The 25937-nt window shown below is 37.8% G+C and overlaps 1 protein-coding gene across 7 annotated transcripts in view; it reads right to left on the bottom strand.

Annotated features, from left to right (window-relative positions):
• Window positions 1-25937, bottom strand: part of Ltbp1 (latent transforming growth factor beta binding protein 1) — a 393004-nt gene that overhangs the window by 28416 nt on the left and 338651 nt on the right. For 4 of the 7 annotated variants that reach the window (XM_046441615.2, XM_046441617.2, XM_046441618.2 and 1 more), the window contains 5 exons: window positions 18805-18930; window positions 15289-15432; window positions 3050-3226; window positions 2231-2317; window positions 162-290 (listed from right to left, as the gene is read on the bottom strand). In XM_046441615.2, coding sequence (XP_046297571.1) covers window positions 162-290; window positions 2231-2317; window positions 3050-3226; window positions 15289-15432; window positions 18805-18930 — 663 coding nt within the window. The remainder of the gene's footprint in view (window positions 1-161; window positions 291-2230; window positions 2318-3049; window positions 3227-15288; window positions 15433-18804; window positions 18931-25937) is intronic. The other 3 variants (XM_046441616.2, XM_046441619.2, XM_046441620.2) reach the window with 1 other exon arrangement.

The raw sequence follows: 25937 nt of genomic DNA, 5'->3' as shown, positions 1-25937 counted from the left end.
TCTTAAATTTCAAAAATCTTGCTTAAGAAAGAGATCCATGAAACATTTATACATTGTTTTAACATGTGATTTAGATTCAAAGAAATTGTTTTTACTACATAGCATTACTTATTTTTTCCATTTGTATATTTCACACCATATGATATCCTCTTAAAGCTTACCAAAGCACTGCAATTTGACAGGATCATAGTATGTCCCTTGCTTACAGTAGCATTCATAACCAGGCTGAGTGTTCAAACAGAAACCATTTTTACAGATCTCCTGTCCAAAAAGTAGGCATTCATCGGCATCTATGGGGGAAAATTGAGAAATACCAAAGAGGAGATAGTTTAATCTTCCCACAAGAAGAAACTAATATTGAGCTTCAAATGAAATATTATATTATTTACATTCCAAAGAATCTTAAAGACCCAGAATATACAAATTCTTAAAATTAGGTATAATTGATAGATACAGAAATGTAAGCAGATGTGGTTTGTCTGTGGAACAATGACCCAAAACATTATCAGAGAAGGTATATTTGTAATACAGCACCTGAGATACTACTTTAAGTTTGATGAAATAATCTATGGATTCCATAGTGTTACCAGGATATTTTCTAAAGAATAGACCTTTTAAGAAATGTGCCTTTCTAGGAATGTATATTCTGGCCCATTCACTAGTTGAAATGTATAGAGCTGTCAACAAGAGTTTGATGGAACCTGATCAAAGTCTTCCATGATCATAAAGATAAGCTAACAAAAGTATAAATTGCTAAAGGGGTTGGCAGACCCATTCCCCCATAGAATTAAGGTCTCCTGGCCATCACTTAAATTTACATAATGATAAACTGAAAATAAGGGTATACTGCCTTGATTAAAATTGAAAGGATTAAATAAGATAATTCACATGCCAGACTCAGTATACACTCAGGCATGGGCAGATGCTCAATTCTAGCATTTCACAGCTAATATCAGCTAGCACCCATTTCAAAAATTAGAGACTCTATAGATGACTTGTTCAGATTCACACACATGGAAAATGGCAAAGCCAAGTGCAGTGAACTTAGGGCTGGCTGGATCTGAACCCAGTCTTCTTCCAACCACTTCCAGCACTATTCAGGCAGGGTGAGGAGGCACTTATTTTTATATAAGAGAAGATGGCTTTATGGTGGAACTAGGGTTCTGTTCCATAACATGAAGTGAAATTTAACTACATCCCTGTAAAAATATAGTATGTGATAATTGTGAACTTGAAAACCATTTGACACATATTACAGACCAAGTCTTGTTATTCAATTGGACTAAATCATAGATGTATTTTAAAAACACAAATGGAATTTCTTATCCAGCTACTGAATTATTCCATATTATTCAAACACTTGTTTTCCAAAAGTGGATGAACAATAAAAATATTATTATAGTCTCTTTTCCACCCACTTAGTTTTAAATATTAAACTACAATGAAAAACAATCATTTTGTGCATGAAAGGTTATAATATATCTACTATGAAAATGTCAAAAGTAAGCATTTAATGAGGAAATATTCATCCATTAAAATATTCACAAAAATTAAGAGGCTGCATATTTACTTTAGCGTTATATGATAGCAGCATTAAATATGTAAAACTTCCTTTTTGGTTTTGTTTTGTTTTTTGCAATACTGGGGACTGAACCCAGGGCCTTCCCTCCATTGTGGAATTACATCCCCAGTCCTAAAACATCTACTTTTTGTTTTCTTCTTTCCCATTCCTCATTATGAATGTGTGGCTCTTAGTACAAGGTCCTAGAAATAGTAGGGTTAATTCTAAAAAGGCACGAACCTTGACTCTATTGATGACCACAGAAACACACATGTCAATGGCCCAACTCACAGGGTCATAATTTACATGACTTCTAATACACCCCGAGGATAACTGGACAAATTTAAGTATGAACTCAATGCAGAATTTTGTAGTGGTTTACACACATTATCTCACTTAATCCTCATTATAACCTCATTTCTATCTCTCAGATGAGCACACAACAACTCAGAAGGTGAAGTGACCTCCCATGGTCACATAGCCGTGAGTGTTCTGACTCCCAAGCCTCAGCTCTGATCAGAGATCAGAAACCTTCTTCCAGTGATAGAATTAAGGGCTTTGTAATTAGTTTCCATGGCCCCAAAGAACCCTCATTCTGTGTAACCCAAGCCACACTTCTAACTAGAACTTCTGACAGGTGTTGCAAATTCACAGCCACTTGACTCTGACCTTTGTAGTTCTCACCACCAATGTCGTAAGAGGATTCTCCAGCGGGGACAAAACCTTTCCCCCTAGGACACATTTCCGTGAATTCAGCTGAATTTAAAACAGACAAAAACCAAAAAGCAAATAAGTCGAAAAATAAAAACAAAGAATCAACCTCTTCCCTGCAGGCAGATTTTAAAATCAGTTTTACTTTCCCAGATTCAGTATCTTTAAGCAATTTAGGCAAATAAATTCAGAACAATCCCCTTTATTTTGGATTAGGTACAAATAAATCTAATGACTTATTCCATATTATTTATATACTTACATTATTTATAAATTTACTAACATTTTTTTAAAGCTCTCAATTCACCCATGTTTTATTTACCCATGTTTAACTGGACATTATGACTATTATTTTTGCACTATTGTGGTGTCTAGTATTTTAAAGGATCAATAAAAGCCCATAAAGCAAAATTTTAGCTTAAATATCCAAGCTCTATTTACAGTTAACGCTGTGTCATGGCTGGCAAAAGAGGTTGATCTTAATTTTAAAATGGAATAAAACAATTATCTTTTTGCCAAAGCATCTGACAGCACCCAAGTGTCTCAGCACTCCCATTGAGAGACAGAAGTTGAAGAATTCATATTGAAGTGGGAAGAGGGTGATGGCTCTAGCTCTGAATTACAGTCACCATAAGGTAACTTGCCCTCGAGTTGACTATGGCCGTGAATACACCATCCCAGGGCCTCAAAGTAAGAAACAAAATGAAATCCTCCCCAGGCCCGTGGACACCACATGTAAAAACACAAGTGCAAACGTCACACTGGGCTGCTTCTTACCAGTCCCCAGGACGGGGCAGGGGAAGATCTCACAGTTGTCTCCCCACCCGGCCCCTGATGTACAGCAGCATTCTTGTTTGGTGACGTTGGGGGCCAGCACGTTATCACAGAGACTGGCGTCATTGAGGTTATAGTAGCATTCTTTCTTTTCTTCTGTAGGCTGGTCCACATCTAAATCTAAACAGAGGAGAGAAAGTAAGAGGACCATCGGGAGGACACTTCAGATCTACCTAGGACACAACAGGGCAGAAACCACCATGGGAAAAAGTGACAGGATATGTTCATGGCAGTCCCCTTAACTGCTTTCCACATTCCACGTCAGGCTCTTCCACTTCAGGATAAAAATGCACTTAAATCCCAAATATTGGTGGATTTCTAACACACCCCAAGAGTGTAAATCTGTCGAAGCCATTTCCTTTGACGTTAACCAATTACTTTATTCTTGTAAATTTGGCTGTGAGTACAGTTTCCATCTCTACTTTCTTGCCAAACACAGGGCCATTCTTTATGGAGCTGTAACACCTACTTAAATCAATGAAAATGTTCCCCAACACTTGACCAGAGATCTGGGGCCACACATAATATTGAAGCCTTCGGTGGCTATTTGAATCAACCATGCCCCCAATCTTTTCTGAGCAGTATACAGCAGAAGTAGGAAAATACTGCAGTAACCTGGAGCCCATAAAATAATCTTTCATCACTGAAAATCTAGCCACTTAAATTATTGCAAATATATGACTTTGAAAGAAATAATGAGTGCCAGCTAAGCCTCAGCACAGAATTCCAAGTCTGGGTTCTAGTCCCACCTCATGTGTGTGTCCTAGAAGAAAATGCCTTCTAACAGACTCAGTCTCCTTGGGACAAACACAAAATGATAAAAAAAAAAATGAGAACAAAACCCACCCACTTTCAGATAATACAAATGGTTGAATTCTATCAGACTCAACACCCTTGAACAAGTCTTTGATCCGTATTTTGTGACTGGACTTGAAAGTAACCCAATTCCTTTTCTACCAAATGCCATAGAGTCCAAATGACTGCCTTTGATCCAATTAGAATTTATTACTTGTTTTCATTTCATGCTGTATCAAATAAAAAGCTGACTACTGTCATTACAATTACTTAGATTAATTCTAATGAGATGATTTCATCAGAACTTTATATTGTTTCCAGATTCTTAGACCCAAAGAAACTACAGGGAACAAGGGAAAACATTTTCCAATGAAGATGAGTCTGAGACTTGAATGTCAACCCCTAGTTACCCTTCTTTTGAAGTTGGTAGATCATTATGTTAGGAAAGATTTAATGAGTTATTTTACAATAGTTTCCTATATATTTATTTTGGCAGGGCCAAGTTGACTGTGGAAATGTGATTAATATTAAATAGTAAAAGCATTTTAAAAATAAAAGTTCTTAAAATTCAACCAGAGGGCTGGGGAGGTAGCTTGGTGGTAGAGCATTTGCCTAGCCTACACGAGGACTTGTATTTGAGCCCAACACCAAAAAACAAACAACAACAACAAAAAGCATACTCCCCTCTTATAAAACTAATGTTCTATTGTGGCATTAAAGAACAAGCAAAGGAATAAACAACCTCTCAAGTACAAACTCTCAGAGCACAGAGTATGAATGAAAATATCAAAAGATCCTTCACCCACCTTATTCTTCCCACACGCTGGTTATTCTTTGATAGATTTTTGGCTTGCACTCTTAGTAGGACTATCTAATGATAAATTCAAGTGTATAGGAAACAGATCAAGTGTATAGGAAAAAACTTGGAATGCTGATTTCCATGTAGCAGTTCTCAATCATTCCCTTGTGTGTGAAACTGAATAAAACCCACCACACCTCCCTAGTCATGCAGACATGGAATTTTCTTTGGAAACTAAGGGTGTGTATTTTAAATTATTATTAAACCCTTCACACAAAACCCTATAGAAAATTTTGCAAACTTTTCCCCAGCATTCTGAATAAATTTCCAGTCTGTTACTACTAACAATTCTCTTCAAATATTTCCCCTCCCCACTGGCCTAAAAATGCAGCTAACTACTAATAAATGTGTTCAGAAATACAAATCAAGGAAGCAACATGGAATTTTACAAACTAAGGTTTAGTTTACAGTTGTACTAAAAGTAGAATCAATCACTTTTTCCTTGTGTACAAATAGTTCTAAGTATGCCTGGCATTTATTATAAAATGTAATACTATGTAGTAGGGTCTCAATGAAGACTGCTATGTTCATAGGTAATCAAAAACCACAGGCTTCTCTCCAAAGTCATGCATGTCAAAATGATACATACACACACATATAAAGATACACACACAGAATAAATACTGAGTTTTCTATGATGTTGCACTCATGGAAACTAAGAAACAAAATTACCTTTGTTTTTTTGCCTTTTCTGTGGAAGGAAACTCATATTATTTCATAAGGGAGATAATCAATAATATACTTGTATTACTTGGTTTTACATTAGTTCTGCTCTTATTTTCTTTCCTAGCTATTTGAAAATTCAATGTTTACACAGCTGAAATGGAGGGTAAGGCAGGCCCTTATCCATGTTTGAAAAGAGATGCAAATTCTTTTTCAAAAACTGGTCCACAAAGGTCATTCTGAGAAAAACTATAATTTCCCTATCTTCCTAACCTTTAAATAATTAACTTCCTTGAGAATTTTTCCATTGGGGTAAAATTCTGATCTGTAAGTATACATAATTTGAAGAATTTCTGTGAGTTTAAGTCATTGCTTCTGGAATGGAGGTTTTCTGTTGGTTATGGAAAGGGCTAAAGCATGAAAAAGAATAAATTTTCTTTTTCTTAAAGATTTTATAAATAAGATTAACCATACCACACATCACATGCTACAGACTTCTAAGAAATATATCATTTCTCCTCCAGTATTTTCAGATTTTATTTTTCTATTTTTATTAAAAGGCTGGCTTAACATCTGTTTATAAATATCAATTTGTGCATTTTAATCCTAGGGGTATGGTTTGGTGATAACAAAAAAAGTGACTTTTTGGACATTTTACATGTGGTTCTTTTTTGTCATAGCAATTTGTTTGATTGATTGATTTTGGTGGTGGGGATTAAGCTCAGAGCCTGGTGCATGCTAGGCAAGGGCTCTACCACTGAGCTACATCCCTAGTCCCATGTAGTTCTTTTCTGAAGGAAATTTTACCAAGGCCTTTTCACATGAAACGCAGAATAACTAGCTTTGCCTATAGAGGGAGCAGGTAACACAGCACCCTCCTGTTGTGGAAGAGAAAACTGAGATTCATTTCAAGTGGCTTGTGTCCATGGCTTTCTTTCCCCAGAACCCCTCTTCGGGGCACAGCATCCTACTAATCTCAAGTAGCTTTGTTTGAGATAAATGAAGAGAGGACAGCAGATGATCCCTGCCCATGTCAGCATGTCCCTTGCTCTGAACAGGACAGAGGGGCTTAGAGCCACCATAGAGAGCCCTTCCTGGGAATTCCTTCCCCTTGGTCTGTCAAACTGCAGAGTCTTTCCCTAAATATGTGCAACTGCAAGGACTGCTATTGGGTGAGAAAACCCCAAAGTTTTTTCTTTTTGATTAAAATGCACATGAGCTTTTAAAATAGGCTTTTGTCTTTGCTTTTTGTCTGCATTGGTTTTTGCAATGTGTTCTATATGTCTTCTGAGCCAATCCTCTCTATGTCCTTTAGACCAAAATGACCCAGGAGTAACAAAGTGAATGGGTGTGAGTAAAGAGTGCCCAGTGAAACACCAGCCATAGTGGACAAGAGGTCAATGCACAGAAGTCTGTGAGAGTGGTAATGGTCAGGAAATTATTTCTGCTAGATGCACCCAGGAAGCTGTACTCCTTTCTTAAATTTAAAAATCTCAAGAAACACTCACAGTTTATATCACTTCGTGTTTTTATAAGAAAAGGAATTCTCAGATAATATTTCAAGAGGGAGTAAAAAAAGAACTTAGAAATTCATTTATGCTTTTTTTTTCCAAGCTCTCATCTTCAAGAACTTACACAATGGAGACATGTGTTATCTATTATTTAAAGCAGGATTGAGGAGAAAGCCCTCCTCAGTAAGTTCCAGAAGTACTGACCATAGAAATGGATTGGATATGAAATAATGTGAATAAAAAAGAAGACCAGAGAAAGGTGATCAAAGTTAAGTTTAAAAAACAGAGCACAGGAATTAACATGTTTTGAAGAAGATATCTCCACACAGTTCCTGTTCTTAAAGAGGTGATGTGAGTACAGAGTTGGGCCAGTAAACTGGCCATGGGCTGGCCATAGAGTCCACTCCTGGATGCATACACCTAAGCTATACTGTGGCAGGCCAGGGTACACAGGGCTATCATGGAAGGCTGTCTGGAGAGGTGACATCTGAGCCAAGTTTTGAAAGATAAATTAAGGAAGAAAATATTTTTTAAAAAGTCAACAAGCAAGGTGTCAGAGGGTAAGAAGCAAAAAGTACAACTGAACTTAACTTTCTATGGCAGAGCAAGGTGGGGTGTCCATCACATTCCACCATAATTTCCAACCAAAAGCTAAGCACCAAAAAACAGCAAATAACCCAATCAATAAATGGGCCAAGGACCTGAACAGACATTTCTCAGAAGATGATATACAATCAATCAACAAATATATGAAAAAATGCTCATCATCGCTAGCAATTAGAGAAATACAAATCAAAACTACTCTAAGATTTCATCTCACTCGAGTCAGAATGGAAGCTATTAAGAATACAAACAACAATTTGGGAGATGATACTAAAAAGGTTTGTTATATTCTAGTGGGTTTTGTTACCTGCTAATGGAATTGGACTTTATGCTGTAGACAGTGACAAGAAGTTGATAGATTGAAGGAGGATTTGAAACCAGATCTGTTTTAAAAATACAAATAGCCTCTTCAGCAAATGATGCTGAGAAAACTGGAAATCCACATGGAACAAAATGAAATTAAACCCCTATCTCTCACCATGCACAAAACTCAACTCAAAGTGGATGGAGGACCTAGGAATTAAACCAGAGACCTTGAGCCTAATGGAAGAAAAAGTAGGCCCAAACCTTCATCATATAGGATTAGGCCCCAGATTCCTTAATAAGACTCCTATAGCATAAGAATTAAAACCAAGAATCAATAAATGGGATGGATTCAAACTAAAATGCTTCTTCTCAGCAACAGAAACAATCAGTGAGGTGAATGGAGAGCCTACAGGATGGGAGCAAATCTTTACCCCTCACACATCAGATAGAGCACTAATCTCTAGGATATATAAAGAGCTCAAAAACCTTAACACCAAAAAACCAAATAACCCAATCAATAAATGGCCCAAGGAACTGCATAGATATTTCTCAGAAGAAGATATGCAATCAATCAACAAATATATGAAAAAATGTTGAACATCTATAGCAAGAAATACAAATCAAAACTACTCTAAGATACCATCTCACTCCAGTCAGAATGGCAGATATCAAGAATATAAACAACAATAAGTACTGGAGAGAATGTAGGGGGGAAAAGGGATACTCATACATTACTGGTGGGGCTGCAAATTGATGTAGCCAATCTAGAAAGCAGTATGGAGATTCCTTGGAAAACTGGGAATGGAACCACCATTCGACTCAGCTATCTCACTCCTTGGTTTATACCCAAAGATCTTAAAAACGGTATATTATAGGGACACAGCCATATCAATGTTTATAGCAGCACAATTCACAATAGCTAAACTGTGGAATCAACCCAGATGCCCTTCGGTAGATGAATGGATAAAAAAAATGTGGTATATATACACAATGGAACATTACTTAGCATTAAAAGAGAATAAAATCATGGCATTTTCAGGTAAATGGATGGAGTTGGAGAATATGATGCTAAGTGAAGTAAGCCAATCCCAAAAAAACAAAGGCCGAATGTTTTCTTTGATGAGGATGCTGACTCATAATGGTGATGTGCGGGGAGCATGAGAGGAATGGAGGAACTTTAGATAGAGCAAAGGGGAGGGGGGGAAGGGAGGCGGGGAAAGGGGTAGGAATGATGATGGAATGAGTTAGACATCATTACCCTAAGTACATGTATGAAGACACAAATGGTGTGAAAATACTTTGTGTACAGTCAGCGTCTTGAAAAATTGTGCTCTATATGTGTAATATGAAATGAACCGCATTCTGCCAGCATGTATAACAAATTAGAATGAATAAACAAATATAAACTCTGGCAAAATGTGGTGTAGGAATTGATGGGACAGGCAGGAAGAGGAGTCAGGAGGCTACTGCAGTGGTCCAGGAAGTGATGCTGAAGGGCAGGCTCCGGCAACAGGAATAGGACCAGGGAGGGCTATGGAGGGCACTCTGAAGATAGGATTGGCAGGATGTTATGATGGCATGGATGGGTTGTTTAGACAGATGGGGATAAAAATGAAAGCATCACTTTGAGATTTCCAGTACTGATCTCAATTATTAAGTGCACATAGGGAGAGTCTTGGCAATTAATTTGGGTTTGGGTAGTTGGCAGCCAGAGATGCTTACAAGTAGACCCCTGGGAGAAAGGTCCAAAGACTGTTGGAAATTAGAGTGTAGCCCTCAGCAAACAGGTGGGGCAGAAGAGTCTTAAACAGGCAACACCACAAGAGTAATAGTTGACTTAGAAGCAGGTAAAATATCCCAGGAGAAAAACACAGAGAAAACAAGAGGGTTGTTGCAAGCATGCAACTCCCTGGGACATCAATATTGAAGGGATGGGAAAGAAACTGAGACAGGAAAAGACCCGTCCAAGGCAGAAGGGCAAGAGGAAGATTAGTGTCCTGAAATAAATCACAGGGAAAAGAAGGGGAGAAGAGGAGAAATCACTGTCAAATTGAAGTCTCCAATGAGACTGAAGGCTATTGGTATACAAAGCTCCCTGATGACCCAAGAGGAAGCAGTTTCACGTAGAAGTAGAATTAGAGGGCCTGATATCAATGCCATGAGGAGTAAATGGGAGATGGTCCTATTGTGGTTTGGGGCATACTGGTGTCACCTCAAAGAATCAGAAGGTCAACATGGTGACCAAGATCATCCTGGATGATGATATGCTGGGGATTTTCATCTAGATATAGTTTTGTATTTGCCTTGTTTTATGATGAATGTGTATTATTTTAATAATGGGGGAAAAAGTGAAAAGGAAGTCAAATTTTAGAAAAATTTGGTCTCTTGGGGTACTTAGCCCCAAGAAGTGGAAATAATGAAGTGGGAAATTCCCCAAGTTGGATTCCTGTACCAATTCTGCCATGCATTAGCTGTATGACCCCAAGAATAACATTTAGAGCTTCAGTCTGGCCCAGAGTCACTTTACCTATAAATAAAGAAGCTGGGTTGGAAAATCACTAAGGTAGTTTCTAAATGTAGAAGCCCAGGATCAAGCTCATGATGTGAGAGAACGCTCATAAGTAAATTAGATAAGACTGGCATTTAAATTGATGTGAAAGCAAAAATTACTTTTTAATACAAATAACCACCCCAGTCTATACACTTAATCATTTTCAATTTTATTTGCTTTTCTTAAAGTGCAGAACACATGCATTGATTATAATATACATCTTTTTCATGGTGCTCTTTTCATTATACCTTCTGTTTTAAGAGTAAGACTCTATTCCTACCACAGAATATCCTCTGTTCACCAATCAAGGAAGAGAACAGCATTTTGTGGGTAAGGTTTGAAGGCTATGGTTGCCAAGACTAAATATTTACTGCTTCCTTTAGAGTGCCCAAAGACATAAAGTTTTTATTGAGCAATTATCACAGGCACTAAGGAAATAAAGGCATCAGACTATATTTCATATCCATATCCTCTTAAATGTGATGAATGGCCTGGTATGGACATTTTTTAGTTATTTCTGTTTCAGATTCTTTTAGGCAATGTACAGCAATGTAAATTAATGGCCAAAGGCCCAAGAAATGAAAAACATTAGACTAGACGTAAAAAAAAACTATATGGGAGCCAATAAGTTGTGTAGAAATAAAAATCCTAGGATATTAAGAGTTCAAAACTACCTTAAAGATCATAAGAAATAGACTCATGCTGAAAGTAGGTGCTCTTCTGCCAATGGGTATCCTCACCTGTTTTTGAATACCTCCAGGGGAAACACCCTGTATGAGATGTGCACTGACTAGCTCTGGTTAGCTATGGGAAAGCTCTTCTGGATACTAATTTGAAATCTTCCTTCCTGGCATCCCATCCCTTAGCCTAAGTTCTGTACTCAGTACAATAAGACATTAGATTTTTTTTCTTTCTGCTCATTATGGGAATGTGAAATGTCCTGGAGAAACTGTATAGTTGAGTAAAACTGTTGCTGGCTACATTGCAAATTTTTATTTCCTTTCCAAATCACATTTCAAGAAGGTTGAGATCTGAGTTACTAGTATATCTATAATAAAATTAATTGGAATCCTAAATAAAAACTTTGGTACAAAATGTGTTAACAGTAGATTCTTTGACTGAGGTATGATGCAAACTCTTTAAGCTAATTTCCATGTACTTGTGTTGGGTTAAAAGATGTCCCTCTGGGGACATCCTGCAATGCTCACAACCAGTTGGCTATTCTCAGAGGTCTACATACTTCTGCTTCTGCAGGTTGAGGAGTATGCCAACCAAGACTCGGCTATGTTTATTCTCAAACATTCTGTGCCAGTGTATTAATTACTGTTTTTACCTCATTAAGCAATACATATATCAGCAAAATATAAATGTGAATATAAGATTTGTTTCTCAAGCAAATGCTTTAGAAAGACTAAAGATATAGTAAAAAGAATGCAACTAAATTAGGTGTGGATGAGATAACCATAAAACATTTGAAAACTAAAAATCTAGAGGGATTCATCCTCATTTGCTTTGTAAAAGTCTTTAAATTCTCACTTGCTTTAAAGTAGGCAGTGTAGAGGATGCATAAGAAATAGAGTTTTTTGGAGATGAACCATGTAGAATTCCAAGAGTGGCCTGTCTTCAAAGACTCATGAATGAATGTACATTTTTTATGCTTTAAGTTAGAAATTAAATATCTAAAAGATATATTATCTTTTTAATAATTTCCAGTTTTAATCACCCTTTTCAAATAACTGATCAAGTATTGGCTCAATGAAGTGAAGTTCTCCTTGAAGTTCAGGGATAAACTTTGTCTTTCAGATACTGGTAGTGAGACCAGGGCAAAGGACAGTTAGCTAATTATCAAAGAAAAGGAAATGGATAGATAGCACTCACCATCACCTGGTTGCTAACAACTTCTGGGGGAGGGGAAGGATTACATTTTCTAACCTAAGCAATCATCCCCTGGACAGCTCTCTTCCTGCTTTTGGTCACAGAGGCAAGACAAGAGGAGGAGAGGACGTGAGAAGAAAGGAAGCCAAAAATCTATAAAAGAGGCAAGAAATTCTCAAATTCCCTTGGGCACCATCTCCATACTCCTTCCTCTCCAGAGGAGTCTCCCTCTGTTCTATCCTTTAAATAAAACTTTTTACTCTTGTCTCAGCATTTCTTGGGTGTTCAGTCTTCAGTACCAGGGGAATGAGGACCCGATCCTGATTTTCAAGACCAGTTTCAATAGGAAATTGTTTTAAATACAGATGGTAGTAAGATAGTCTTAAGACTGATTTTCACCAAAAACTATACAAATTGAGGTATGGCAGAAGTCCGAGATGCCAAGAACTATGCAGCTTAGTAAGCTCAACCAGTTTTTGATTGTTGTTATCATACATACATGAACCAATAAAAAATTGGCTGTGTGTGGTATTTAGGAAGCCAGAGAACTATGGTAAAAAACATGCAAAAATCCAGAAATGTTAGATAAATTAAAAGGAAGGAACCACTATGTATTTATTGTCAGACCAACATTATAGAACAAGGTATTCCAAATTATGTTCTTTGAAAAAGCAGGAGGGTACTTAGTGAACTCTGACTGAAAGAACATTCCAGAAAGAGATAGTCAATGAGAGAGCAACCAGACTAAAAGGAAAAAGGCAGAATAGGTGTTAGGAACTTTTAAAAAGTAGAGATGAGGAGCAATGCTATGAGAAGAGTTGCCAGAAGTTCAAATAAATAATAAGCACAATTTACAGTGAGCTGCTCCAGTTCAGCAAAAATGGTTCAGATTACCTCATGATCCTCTTAAGGCATTATTAATGTCTGAAAAAAAGAAATGAGAAAACTTTGGGAGCCAAGATATGTACTTTAATGAGATTATATGACCTGGATCAAAAATAACTGTAGTCAAAAGATCCACCACTTCAGAAGAGACCATGAAAGGATGAAAAATAGCCTTGCTGTGTCTGGGACATGGCTGAGTATGAGATTTTGAATTGTACTTGGCTCTTAACAAGTGACTTTACACATGTGATCTCATTAAAAATGTGTAAACAATGGAGTATTACTCAATTGTAAAGAAGAATGACTTTATGATATTTGCTGGTAAATTGACAGATCTGGAGACTAAGTGAAATCAGCCAGTCCCCAAAAGCCAAAGGTTGAATGTTTTCTCTGACATGAGGAAGCTAATCCACAATAAAGTGGGGGAGAGGGGGTAATAAAAAAAGAATAGAAGATCAGTGGAATAGACAAAGGGGAATGAAGGGAAGGGCGGGGATGGAATAAGGAAAGACAGTGGAATGAATCTGACATAACTTTCCTACTTACATATATGAATATACCACAGTGAATCTCACCACTCTGTAAATCTACAAGAAATTAATCAAAAAATAACTATGGGCAAAATAAATAAATAGAATGTGTAAAACTCTGTGAAGTAAATAAAACTTTTCCATTCTAAAGGCAAGAAACTAAATCTCATAGATGTTGAGATGCCCAAGTTTACACAGTTAGAAAGAGATGATGGACCAGATCACTGGGTTTCCCATTTGAAGTCTTACAGAAAGTTTGAAAAATAAAGGAAAAAAACTAAAAGTTACATAAAGATATAAATTATCTTTTTCTGTATCCTCAATCTCCCCCTCTCTGCAGAATATGATCATTAGAATAGCTTGCTTTTTTCACTTCACATTGTATCATATGCATTTATATTTATTATGACGACTTAATCTTCCTATAGATCCCTTAAAAATTGACTATACAATATTATGATATATTGTTATTCATTCAAAATAATACTGTGGGTGAAGTGCTACCCTATGGAACCAAAGACAAATAAGAGAAAGGTAATTACTTAGGCCAACCAGATTTTCATGTTTTGCTATCATGGGTACAACTAAGATTAAATGTCTTTTCTTTATGGCATGCATACCACAATGGTGGTCACTTGAATGAACAGCAATGCTACCTCAGCAATAACCTTCCTCTTCCCCTCCACAGACAATGTATTTGAATTGTCTGCTCATTTAATTCTGTACCTCCTTGCCTGACTATACTTAGTAATCAAAACATAAAATGTAGGGATGAACATATTTTTATATTTTATTCTCGATAACTTGTGAAAATAGCTATTTTACACAAGACAAGTGTCCCCTATAGAGGATTAGTAAAAGCTATTATATGAGCGTAGATAAAATTGACTGATATTTAGGAATAAATTAAAATGGTCTAAGTTTCATTTTATTTGGCTCTCAAAGGACCATTTGGCCTTTTGCTTGTCTTAAAATACAACCAAGTTTTAACTACATGGCACAACTAAAAGGGTGATCTGTGATCTGCAAGTTGATTAATTTATCTGGAAAACTTTCAGCTCTCCACTTCAATTTGTACAGTGACAACGCAGTCTAAATCAAATTTTAAATAAATGCAAACATGGCAACTCTATAGGCCAGATTCAGGAGAAACACCTTAAGAATTCCAAGTGGAAGTCTTTGTAGATCCTGAGAGGCCTGTATGTTGATTTTCATTTAAAGAAGTGTCAAGATACATTTCTCCATGGGCCAAGAAAGGGGGATTATGTAACTTAATGAGACAATGCCATATTAAACCCGAGCTGATAGCTCCCTAAGTCTCAGGCAGGACCCAGCAAATGTTCTCATTGTTTTGGATCCTTTACTCTGCTCATGACGTCTTGGGTTGGAAGGCTTGTTAGACGCCATCTAGCCCAAACAGTCATGACCCACATCCTATTTCCACTGATGAGGGGATGGGATGGACACAGGAGCTTCCAGCCTCAGAACTGTGCCAGGACATTAGGCTCTTCCTCACCTCACTCCTGGAGTGTCTGGCCCACGCCCATCAGGTTCAGGTTCTGAGCAGGGCCCTCTGTGCCCTGCCCAGTACCACTGGGACTTACCTCCAGAGGCCCGGGAGCGGCACTGCCCAGTCATGGGGCTGTACTCCTGGTTCTCGTCAGCACACACACACAGGAAGGACCCTTCCACGTTTTCACAGAAGGCTTCACCACATACGCCACTGAGGAGTTCACACTCGTTCACATCTGGCAAAGGGAGTAAAGAGCAAGTGAGATGCGTGTGTCAGTATGGACAGCTCTTCATTCTGCCAGCACTGCCAAAGCCAGTAGTGCCTTCCGGAAATGAGGTGCTCTCCAGGAAGCTGGCCAACCCCATCTGCTCTTTCAGGGAATAGGCTCCTAAAGGCAGAGCTCATGTAGCTGTCTGTATGAAAGGACTGAGAACATGCACAATAATGGTTTAAATTCCAATTCTAGTTTTAAGGGACACCCTGGAATTGCACTGGAAATAATAGTATGTGCCCTTTGAACATCTAGTTTGGTCTTCCATGACTTTTCAATATATTCAAAGTCAGAAATGGCCCAACACTCTACTCTCAGTCCTTAAATCCAGAAAAAATTAGAAGCACAGGCACTTCAGCAAGCCTAGAAACTTAAAATTCATTTTAAATGCTAAAAATCTACTTAAATGTCTGAAAGTACAGTTTACTAGCAGCCAAAAGGTCCATAAATTAACATTAGAATTTGGGTTGTAAGAGCTATAAGCATTTATCAGGGTGCATTAATTTTCATGTGAACCAAATTGGTCCAATAACTAATACTGGTTTCACTATACCTTTTCAAATTCTGTCGATGTCCACAGTGTAATTTCTATTTTGTGGAATTATTTTTCTGTGCTTAAAATATATATAATTACAACACAGTCAAGTCATCTCATTGTGAATATGATTTATTAAAGGATGTGCAATAAACCCTAAAGAAAGGCCAATCACTACATCGTACATTTTACCTTGCTTCTCCAAAAAGTTTTATTAATGGCTGTCCTGTTCAGCAAAGTACCTCACTTGACATCTGAAATGCTCATGGGTCTTATGCATTAAACATGTACACACACCAGCTTCATGAGCACACTCTGAGATGGTTTATACACTGTTAAAAATGTGAGCAGTTTTCCAAACCATTCAGGGAAAAAAAAATCCTATTTCCCCTGCTATATCCAGTTTATTGGACAAAAGGTTTATGGGTTTTGACTTACTTAGATAATTAACCTCAGCTTCCCATTTCACTTTGTTTGTAAACAAATATAAACCCAATGAGCTGGGTTTCATTTATAAAAAGATATTATAACATAAAGTAAAGCAGAACTGGAATATTTAATCAATACAGACAGTTATTATTTAGACCAGAAAAGTTGACTTTAGGAATTTGCCAGTTCACATTTATCAATTTTAGGTAAATGTCATATGAAACTTTCTACTTTCCAACTCATATTATTTACATGGCTATTGAGCTCTTTCCCACCAGATACGTTCATTTAATCAAGAAATATTTCCCACTTACTTATATGGGCCAGGCCATGTGGCCCAGCCTGTATGTGGGAGAGCAATGATGAGTCAGTCAGGCCCAACTCCTGCCCTCAGGGAAATCAGCAAGAAAATCTCACAGGCTTCGTTAGTGCCAGAAATGAAAAATACAGAGCTCTGTGAAGTAGGGAACAGTGGTTCTTTCATGCAAGAGTGGTTTAGAGAATTAACATTGTAGCCCAGATCTGAAGGATGAGTAGGTGACAATGAGCAGGAGGGTGTGTAGGGTCTAAGCAGAGGAAAGAAGACAGCCCAAGACTGGCCTCAAACCTGTCTCATCTCTGAAATGCTGCACAACATCCAGTGTGGTGAAGTGCATATAATAGGTGCTCAGTTTGTGTGTGTGTATCTATAGATATGGTTAGATAGATCTTGGGGGGTGAGGTTTGCTGGGGATTAAACTCAGGACCTCATGCATGGTAGGCAAGTACTCTACACAGAGCTGCATCCCCAGTCCTCAGTTAATAGGACCAAAAAAAGAAAAAAAGAAAAAATGACATTTGTTGAGTTCACCAAAATGACAACAAATATCCCCTTCTAAGGGTGTGTCTTGTGTGCCATACTGAAATATCAACAAAAGGTCAGTGTGCTCATCTGGTTGGCTGGAAAGGAATATTAAACAGGGGTTCAGGGACCATGTGGAGTCAACATCTGATATTTCATCAGTTAATAGTTAAACACAATTTAATGAGTAGGCCAACCATAGTGCCCATTCCAGGGAAGGGAGACAGAAAGCTCACAATCACATGCAGGTTGTGGACTTGGAGAAGAAGGCTGCAGGCAGCAGATACACAAATAAATGATTCCCAAAAGATTGTAAGTGCTATGATAGAATTTGCTGAAGGTGTTCTGGAAACAGAAAGAGGGTTAAAGCTCAGCTTGAGGGCAAGGGAGGGAGCAGGGACAGGGTCTGGAGATGGTACCTAATTTCAGTCAAATCACAGTGCCCATTTAGTCACAGTACAAGCAAATGTCAGGCAATTTTTAATCATTTTGGTTTTGGTAGGAAGGGGACTGAAGCAGGAGAGATTAGAATAGTCTTGGCTGTATTATCAGATAGCCAAGATGTCTTCCTGTGGCTAATTCTGGAATAATTATATGTGTTCTTGGCTAGCTGTGTTTATGCTCAAAACTACATGACTATTTTTTAATGTAGTTGGGAATTAACTAATATGATTGTGAATTAACTAAATTCCATAATTAATCCCAGAGAAGCAGTTTTTATTCAAGTGGTATCATTTAACCTCTAAATAGATTTTGTTTTCGCAGTATTATCTGGATGGCAAATAACTTGTTTTCCTTGCAAATTTTCAAACCAATAAGTTATTGACTTCACCTCAAGTGCCATTTGCCCTGTAGTAAACAGAGCTATTTTTCTCCATTAAGAAGTATAAAGAAAAAGCCTTGTTAATGCATGAAGTTTCAGATTTTATAACCTTTCTTCTGTTTCCCAAGAAATCACTCTAATTGCAAGCATGTTTCATAATGACATTGACTTGCAGAAATCAGCTGATCAGAAAATGAAACACAAAATCTCTTCTCTAGGAGCATGTGTTGGATGATATTTTAGGACATCTGATGACATTCAAGATTCTTTCCAGCACCATCAATCCCAAAACGGACTGAAGAACAGAGTTGCACAATCAAGAGCATCAGTTTACTGGTGTCATTCCTGGAAACCGAAGTTCTTTCCAACGCTCTTCCTTAAATGCACCGCCTGAGGAGCTGGATTCCCATGATGGACTACCTATACCATGCTGCAGACTCTGCTTCCTGGGCCACAAGGGTTACAGAGTGCTGCATTCTCAACTAAGGGTTTAAACACATGTCCTTTAAACACATACTTCAATTTAAAGTCATACTTCTGTAATTATCAATGCTCCTCTCCATTTCAGAAGCCACAGGATTTGCCCAATCTCATTTTATATGATAAAAGCAAATTCTGCCCAAGATTGCTATTTAAAATTTCCTCTTGTTGATAACTTTTAGAAAGGGACACATGGAACATGTTGGGAGAAAAATTCTAAAAACTCACCCACACACCCTTGCCCATCCTGTGGGGCTTGAAAGCCCTGATAACAGAGGCAGCGGAAGGAGCCAGCTGTATTGTCACAAAACCCGTGACTGTCACAAACAGTGTTGTTTACACATTCATCAATATCTGCAAGAAAGACATTTAACATCAGACACAAAACAAACACAGGCTGACAAACACCGGATATTAATGGATGAACAGAGGTACTCAGCACACCTGATTAGTATGAAATGATCATGTTTACACAGAAAGAACTTTGCAAACATTTTACATATTAATAAAATGTTTTGATGACAAAAATGGTTTAATAGGCAAAACGTTGGGGTCTGTGAGAAAACATTTGCTTTTCCTCAGGAAATGTTTTTAAATCTAAATGACTGCTGCAAGTGCCATGGTCAGCATTTCCCAAATGTTTTCCACTCTTCATTTCCAAGGGGAGTTATAGTTCTACAGAGGAAAAGATGAAAACAACTGCTCTATGGGCAGAGTTGTGGGTAGCAAGAAGCAATGGTTCCTCAACCCTGTAGACAACCTTGATCTTTTCTACACTGTATTCCTGTGAAGTCAAGAAAGGATCTGATGAATTCAGCAGAATAGCCAGCCAGGCGCAGTTACTCATGAGAAAAGATTTCCTGTCCCTAAGTTATAGCCACTCGAGGTCCTAAATGTCAGTGCTATTGAAGTGAATAGCTGATTATGAACTCATTTTGTTCTCTATCAACTTAATGGCAGACAATGACCCTGCACCTTTTTCGTTCCATTAATAAAAATGCTCTCATAAACAGGAACTCTTAATTACAAAGTTACAGCGGATTTTTAGATGGGGGCTCTTCTTTTTGATCCTTAGTTACTAATTTTCTTCATACTTCTTCCTTCCCTTTGTCCTTGTTCACAGTCACATTGTACACTTCCAGTTGCCACCTCTTCATTTAGTCCCCCAAATATAGGTTTTCAAAGAAACAGTTAAGGAAATGCAAATATGTGAAGAAGATTTTACTTTTATGTTTAAATAATGAAATCAGGTAACAGATGATGAAGGGAATGACAAGTTAAATTTCACATGACAGAATTTAGGAGGAGTTAATGTTATTAAAATCAAGCTTTTCTCTTAGAAAAAGTTTTTAAAGCTAAGCTGAAGAAATTTTCTGGAAGAATACAAAGATAAGTCAATAATTTTTCAGAAGCTGCCTGACTTCCTAATTTTCCAACACTGATGTTATCAAGCATAAATTCACACCATCACATTTCTGAATTGCAAAATGTGAGTAACTGCGTCAACATTTTTCTGATTTTCTCAATTTGAAGATAATGGTCCTCTCTGGCTTCAAGGATGGGCCTTTCTCCCATCCTGACTGGTCTCTGGTCCCTAGTTCCACCTGTGTGCTCTTTTCTACCACCTTCTATTATTCCACTCTGGGACCTTCCGCTGTCTTCAAAACTGTTGACTTGAAAAGTGTTCACTTGATCATGTTTTAACCTTTCTGCAAAAAGTCTCAAAAGAACCAGCCACACTCATTGGTTTTACTTCCCAATGTGTCATCCCTGGGTATCTATTGGGAATTGGTTCCAAGGATTTTCAACTCTCTTATATAAAATGACACAGTGTTCGTATAAAACCTATGTCCATCCTGCCATGCACTTTGGCACCCAGGGTCTCGCAGATGCTAGGCAAGTACTTTACCCTGAGCTCACCCCAGGCCCTCTCATACACTTTAAACTATCCCTAGATTACTTATAATACCCAATTCAGTATAAATTCTATATAGTTGTTATAACTATCCTTCAGAAAATAATGATGACACTTTTAAAAAATCTGTACATGTTCTGTATAGCTGCAATTTTTTTTCAAATATTTTTGAACCCCAGATGCAGATCTATTAGTTACAAAGGGCTAACTATATAGCTTCTCTGTAATACAGAAATATTAGTCACAAGATGCATAATATTAATAATAATATTGGTTCTTACAATTACTGTGAGGATTAAACAAAATATGTACAAAGTGCTTAGAAGCATAATGTAGAAGCATAATCCATTACACACCAACTATGTTACCCTTACTGCTCCTCTTTCTCCCCCTCCTGAATGACCTACAATCTCACTCCTTACCTCTCTATCCCACTGAAACTCCTATGAGAAAAGGCACCCATGACACACTCATTAAACCCGCTGATCATTTTCCAGTCCCTCACTCTTGACCTCTAAGTCTGGTGAACACCCAGTTCTTGAGCACTTCCTTCTCCATGTTCAATAGCAGAATATTAATATTAATTTTTAGCCACTCTGGCTTTCCACTGCCCTTTCACAGCCCAAGGAGGATGTCTGCCAAGGCTCAGACCCCTGGGATCTGCCGCAAGCTCAGTACTCCCCCCTCCCCCCTTCCCAGGCTCTCTAACTTCAGTGACTACAACCCTTGGGATGAATCCCAAATCTTCATTCTCAGCCAGGATCTTCTCCCAAGTATATTTCTTAGTCTTAATTATTTCTATTTGATCTGCTCCTGCGATGTCAAACTTTATCAAGCCTGAAGTTGAGTTCATTGTTGTCCTACTAAAATACTCACTTTCTGCCCTTAGTGGGAAATTTCTCTCACTCCAATTCTTCCCTTCTTGCCTCTCGCTCATCTCCCTAAGGCAAACTGAAAACTCAGTGAAATCACTGAAACAAATGAATTATTTAAATATCTAAACACATGAATCTCCCTCACAGCATTTAACACAAAGACACTCAATGAATCTGATCTGGATGACTTTGAATGTTAGCTAGCCCAACACTGGATTACAATTTGTTTACTGATACGGTGGTGAGCAGGAACTGTATTGTGTAGTCTAAACACTTAACATAGGTCACTGCTAATTTTAGACTTCCTAAAATGGGCAACTGTCAAACAGATTGTGTTATTCTTTGAACCACTGGAATTAAGGCTGGAAACTTCAGGTAGCACTTATATACTGATGATGTCCCAGTCTCTCCCAAGCCTCGAACATCTGTCTTTAAAGCTCTTTATCTAAAACCTTCAGACATGTCCATGATAACTTCCGATCATTCCCTTCATCACCTTGCCTCCACTTCTCCCTAGGTTCCCTTCATTAGTGAATCCAACCAGTCACCCAACCAGAAATTCTGATGTCATCTTTCCCTCTCTTCACCTTCTCATCCTATCCTGCCCTTGTATCTCTTGGCACTCCTCATTGTCCGTCTCCCAGCCAAATGTGCTCCTTCTAAAACATGACCTTGCCCACGCCATCCCCTTACTCAGAATGTTTAGGATCTCCACTTGGCTAGAGACCCCCAACGGCCTCCTTAGGAAAGCAACAAGCCTCTTTTGTCATCTGGCTCCTGTGCACATCTCTGGTCACAGTGCGTAGATAACCTCCTTCCCAAGCTGCACACCAGCCCTGTTGGGGTGCTAGAGTTCTTTGAAAACCAAGTGTCTCTAATTTCCTACTGACTTGGTGCACACTCCTTTTCCTGCTGAATCCCTACCCCTATCAGCCTTGGCTTTACTCAGAAACTCCAAGTCAGCCCAAGGGACACCTCTTCCATGATACTTTCTTTAGCTACCAGTGGGCGGATTTCAGGATCCCTCCTCTCTGCTCCCAGAGCATTTTGTGTTATTGTTATGTTTATCAGGGCCACTATTTTTTTTTTAATGTGGGGGGCCTTTGACTAACCCTCACCAGCAGTTTATTTCTGGGAGGAGGGAAGAAAAGCAGCCACTAAAAACCAACTAGCATTTGGGTCTAGATTCTTAAAGTAAAATGTCTTGGCTTTCTTTGTATTAAGTCTACACAATTACAGCAGATGAGTATTTCTTATTACTAATCACTAGTACAGGAAGTGAATAATTGACCTGAAGATGAACAAGCCCCAAGCTGCCTATGAATTATTGGACGTCTTGCAGACTCAGACTTACTGTAACAGTGATTAACCGAGAAAGTTTAGATGAGCAATACCTTGGATTTGAATGAATAGGAAAAAATAACGAGACATGCCTGCTGGACTCTAGCTCTTCAACAACTACTATTTTATAAAAATGATATAATGTAGCTCTCTGAAGTTTCATGTTTTCAACAATGAGGTGAGGTAATAGCTTAATAAGAGGACAACACTTTTTTTCACTTCTCTAATGACCTATATAAAAAGTACATTATTCCATTAGAATTTTCTTTGATGATGTGAGTTCTCTGAAACATTTTTCCATTGTTACTCTGAACAAGTGAAAGCTTTCCTGTTTTGCTGAAGCTGAATTTGGAACAGGAAACTAAATTTTGACTCATTCAATATCATGTTTTCTTTTTGCTTAATGTTAAAACTACTAGAGCAATTTTGCTTAGGTATCTTCAATAGTCATGAATGAGATCATCCCTAGTCATACCAAGGATATGTGACCCGTTGGAGTGATTTCTAGCAATCCTCTCAGTTGTCAACATAGACAAATTAGGTATGCTATCACAGGACTTTCTGATTTCTCATGCAAGTGTTTGTTCTTTATATTAGTCACTGGAAAAGATGGATAAAAATATTCATAACTTAATGGAACTGAAACTGAGAAAGAATACACTGAGCAAGGACAGTGGGCCACTGATGTAAATTCCTCAGTAACAAATTACCTAAATTTGTAGAAGTGGAACACAGCTCCAGGTGACTGGAACTACGAGTAGCTCATTTTAAAAGTAGTAATGTCTACTCTGCTATCAGAGGATTATTATCTAGAATACATTCAGAACTCAAAAACACCACCAAAAAAACCCCAACAACTTAATTAATAAATGGGCAAATAAGTTAAACAGATGCTTCTCCAAGAAAAAAAAAAGGAAAGGAAGAAATACAAATGGCTAATAAATATATGAAAATATGTTCAACATCACTAGCAACTAGAGAAATGCAAATCATCTCACACCAGTTAGGATGGCAGCCATCAAGAATACAGGCGATAATAGATGCAGGAGAGGATGTTGAGAAAAAGGAACATTTTCATACTATTGGAGGACTATAAATTAGTACTATAAATCAGTATGGTGGTTCCTGAAAAGACTAGGCATTGGAACCACCATATGACCCAAGTATACCACTTCATAGTATTTATCCTAAAGAATTAAAAAGTCAGTATCATACTATAGTGATACATGCTTAACAATGTTTATAGCAGCATAATTCACAATAGCAAACTATGGAACCAGCATAGGTATCCACTGACAGACAGATGGATTAAGAAAATGTGACATATGTATATGATGGAGTTTTATTCAGCCATAAAGAAAAATGAAATTATGTCATTTGCAGGAAAATAGATGGAATTTGAGATCACTATGCTAATCATAAGGTCAAGGGTTGTATATTTTCTCTCATAAGTGGAAGTTAGGAAACAGAAATGGAAAGATGGGTTGTGATCACATGAAAATCAAAGGGAGAGGAAAGGGACCAGCGGATAGGATGGGTGGCAGAATGAGGGCTATTGGCCAAATTATATTACATCGTGTGCATGTACGAATGTGTAACAATAAATCCCATTATTATGTACAATTATAATGCACTAATAAAAATGCAGGAAAAAAGTAACAATGCTGTCAATGACTGAAAGATTCATACTTTTGAGGATCTTAAGCACTGACCTGTTTCATAAGTCAAGTTTGCTATGCCACATGTTTTTTTACTTAATACACTTTCTCAATAATAATACACTTTTCAAAACCTACTGATTGTTATCAGGGATTCAACATATTAGAACAGAACTCTAACCATGCACCCCAATCTTAAGTAATGGTTAAGGTCAAACATTTGGTAAGGTGAATTATGAAATTAGAAAAAAAGTATGAAAAAAGAGCTTGATTTTGTAAAGGGGATTGAGTCTAGTTAAACCTGTTTACTATCTAAGAAACTTAAAAAAAAAGTGTTTAAAGACCCTGACAATGGACTTCATAACAAGCATCAATGGTGCCACCAACTGTACAATATTTCCTATAATATGTTTGGAAAAATCTATGAGTATCATAAGAAAGATATATTTGTGTCCATTTTGTTAGCAAAGTGGTGTCTTTTTTAAGGCACATTCATTAGTTTTTTTTTTTTTTAATTTTAATTTTCAGTTGCTCAACATTTGCACTTTGCTGATTTCCTTCTTCCCAGTTCTGACAGAACACACCTTCTTATTGGGGAAGAGCTCACTAATGAGCCTCCCTTCTGCTGCCAGGATATACTCCAGGGACCTGGGTGGTGGGATGTGACTGTCATTTTTGGTAATGAATTGTTCACAAGAAAATTTCCATAGTTATTGTTCAGCTGAGAAAAACATTGTTTTCTAATATTGTTAGAACATATTTAGATGAATCACACGGTCCATTTTGACTTAAAAGGAAACTTGGGACTATCTAGTTCAGCCTCTCTATTTTAAGAGTTATAAAATTGAGGTCTAATAAGGGGAATGGACTCACATCAAGATCACACAGGAGTTAGAGGCAGAGCTGGGTAAGGAATGGAGTCTTATCAAGGAACAATCTTCTGAATCAAAGTTGGTGGCTCTAAACCATCCACCAGCTCTTAGCATAGTGATTGCTGGAACAGCTTCCTCCTGCATGATGAATAGAACTGACCACACTGTGAGCCCAAAAAGCACATATTGGCATCTGTTCACTATGAAGATGGGAGTCAGAATATAGTCTCTGCTACTCACTGACTCATCATTTACTGACTGGTTGTTTAGTCAAGGACCTCCTCTTCTCAGCATCTTTGTCCTTAAAACTAGAAGCATCATCATACTCAAAATAAAAACACCAGAGGTGTGGTAGGCCCCAAAGAAAATGACCTTCTAGAAGACCTTTAGAAGACAGCACGGCAGGCAGCAACAGCGTGCCAGCCTCAGCAAGACCAGGACCACATCCAGCATTGGTGTTCTCCAGTCTCTTTATTAAAAGGAAATGACCCACTGTTTCAGCCAAGAGCTTCCTGACCAACTGCAATTGGTTAAATATTTGATGCCAGAATCTTAGGAAAACAGATACAAAAAAGGGCCTTACATTGGAAAGGATGTAGGGTTTCTGCTTAGGGAAAATGCCGCCCTCAGACTCCTTGCTGAAAGGAACAGAGGCCAGGAAGGAGAAAGTACAGCCCAGCCAAGAAATGGGGCCACGAGA

This window comes from Marmota monax, unplaced genomic scaffold, assembly GCF_021218885.2.
Source record: "Marmota monax isolate L192 unplaced genomic scaffold, Marmota_monax_Labrador192_F-V1.1 WCK01_AAM20220418_F8-fsc00010, whole genome shotgun sequence".
Taxonomy (NCBI): domain Eukaryota; kingdom Metazoa; phylum Chordata; class Mammalia; order Rodentia; family Sciuridae; genus Marmota; species Marmota monax.
The sequence above is the reverse complement of the archived record's forward strand: the minus strand, read 5'-3'. Positions and strand labels throughout refer to the sequence as shown.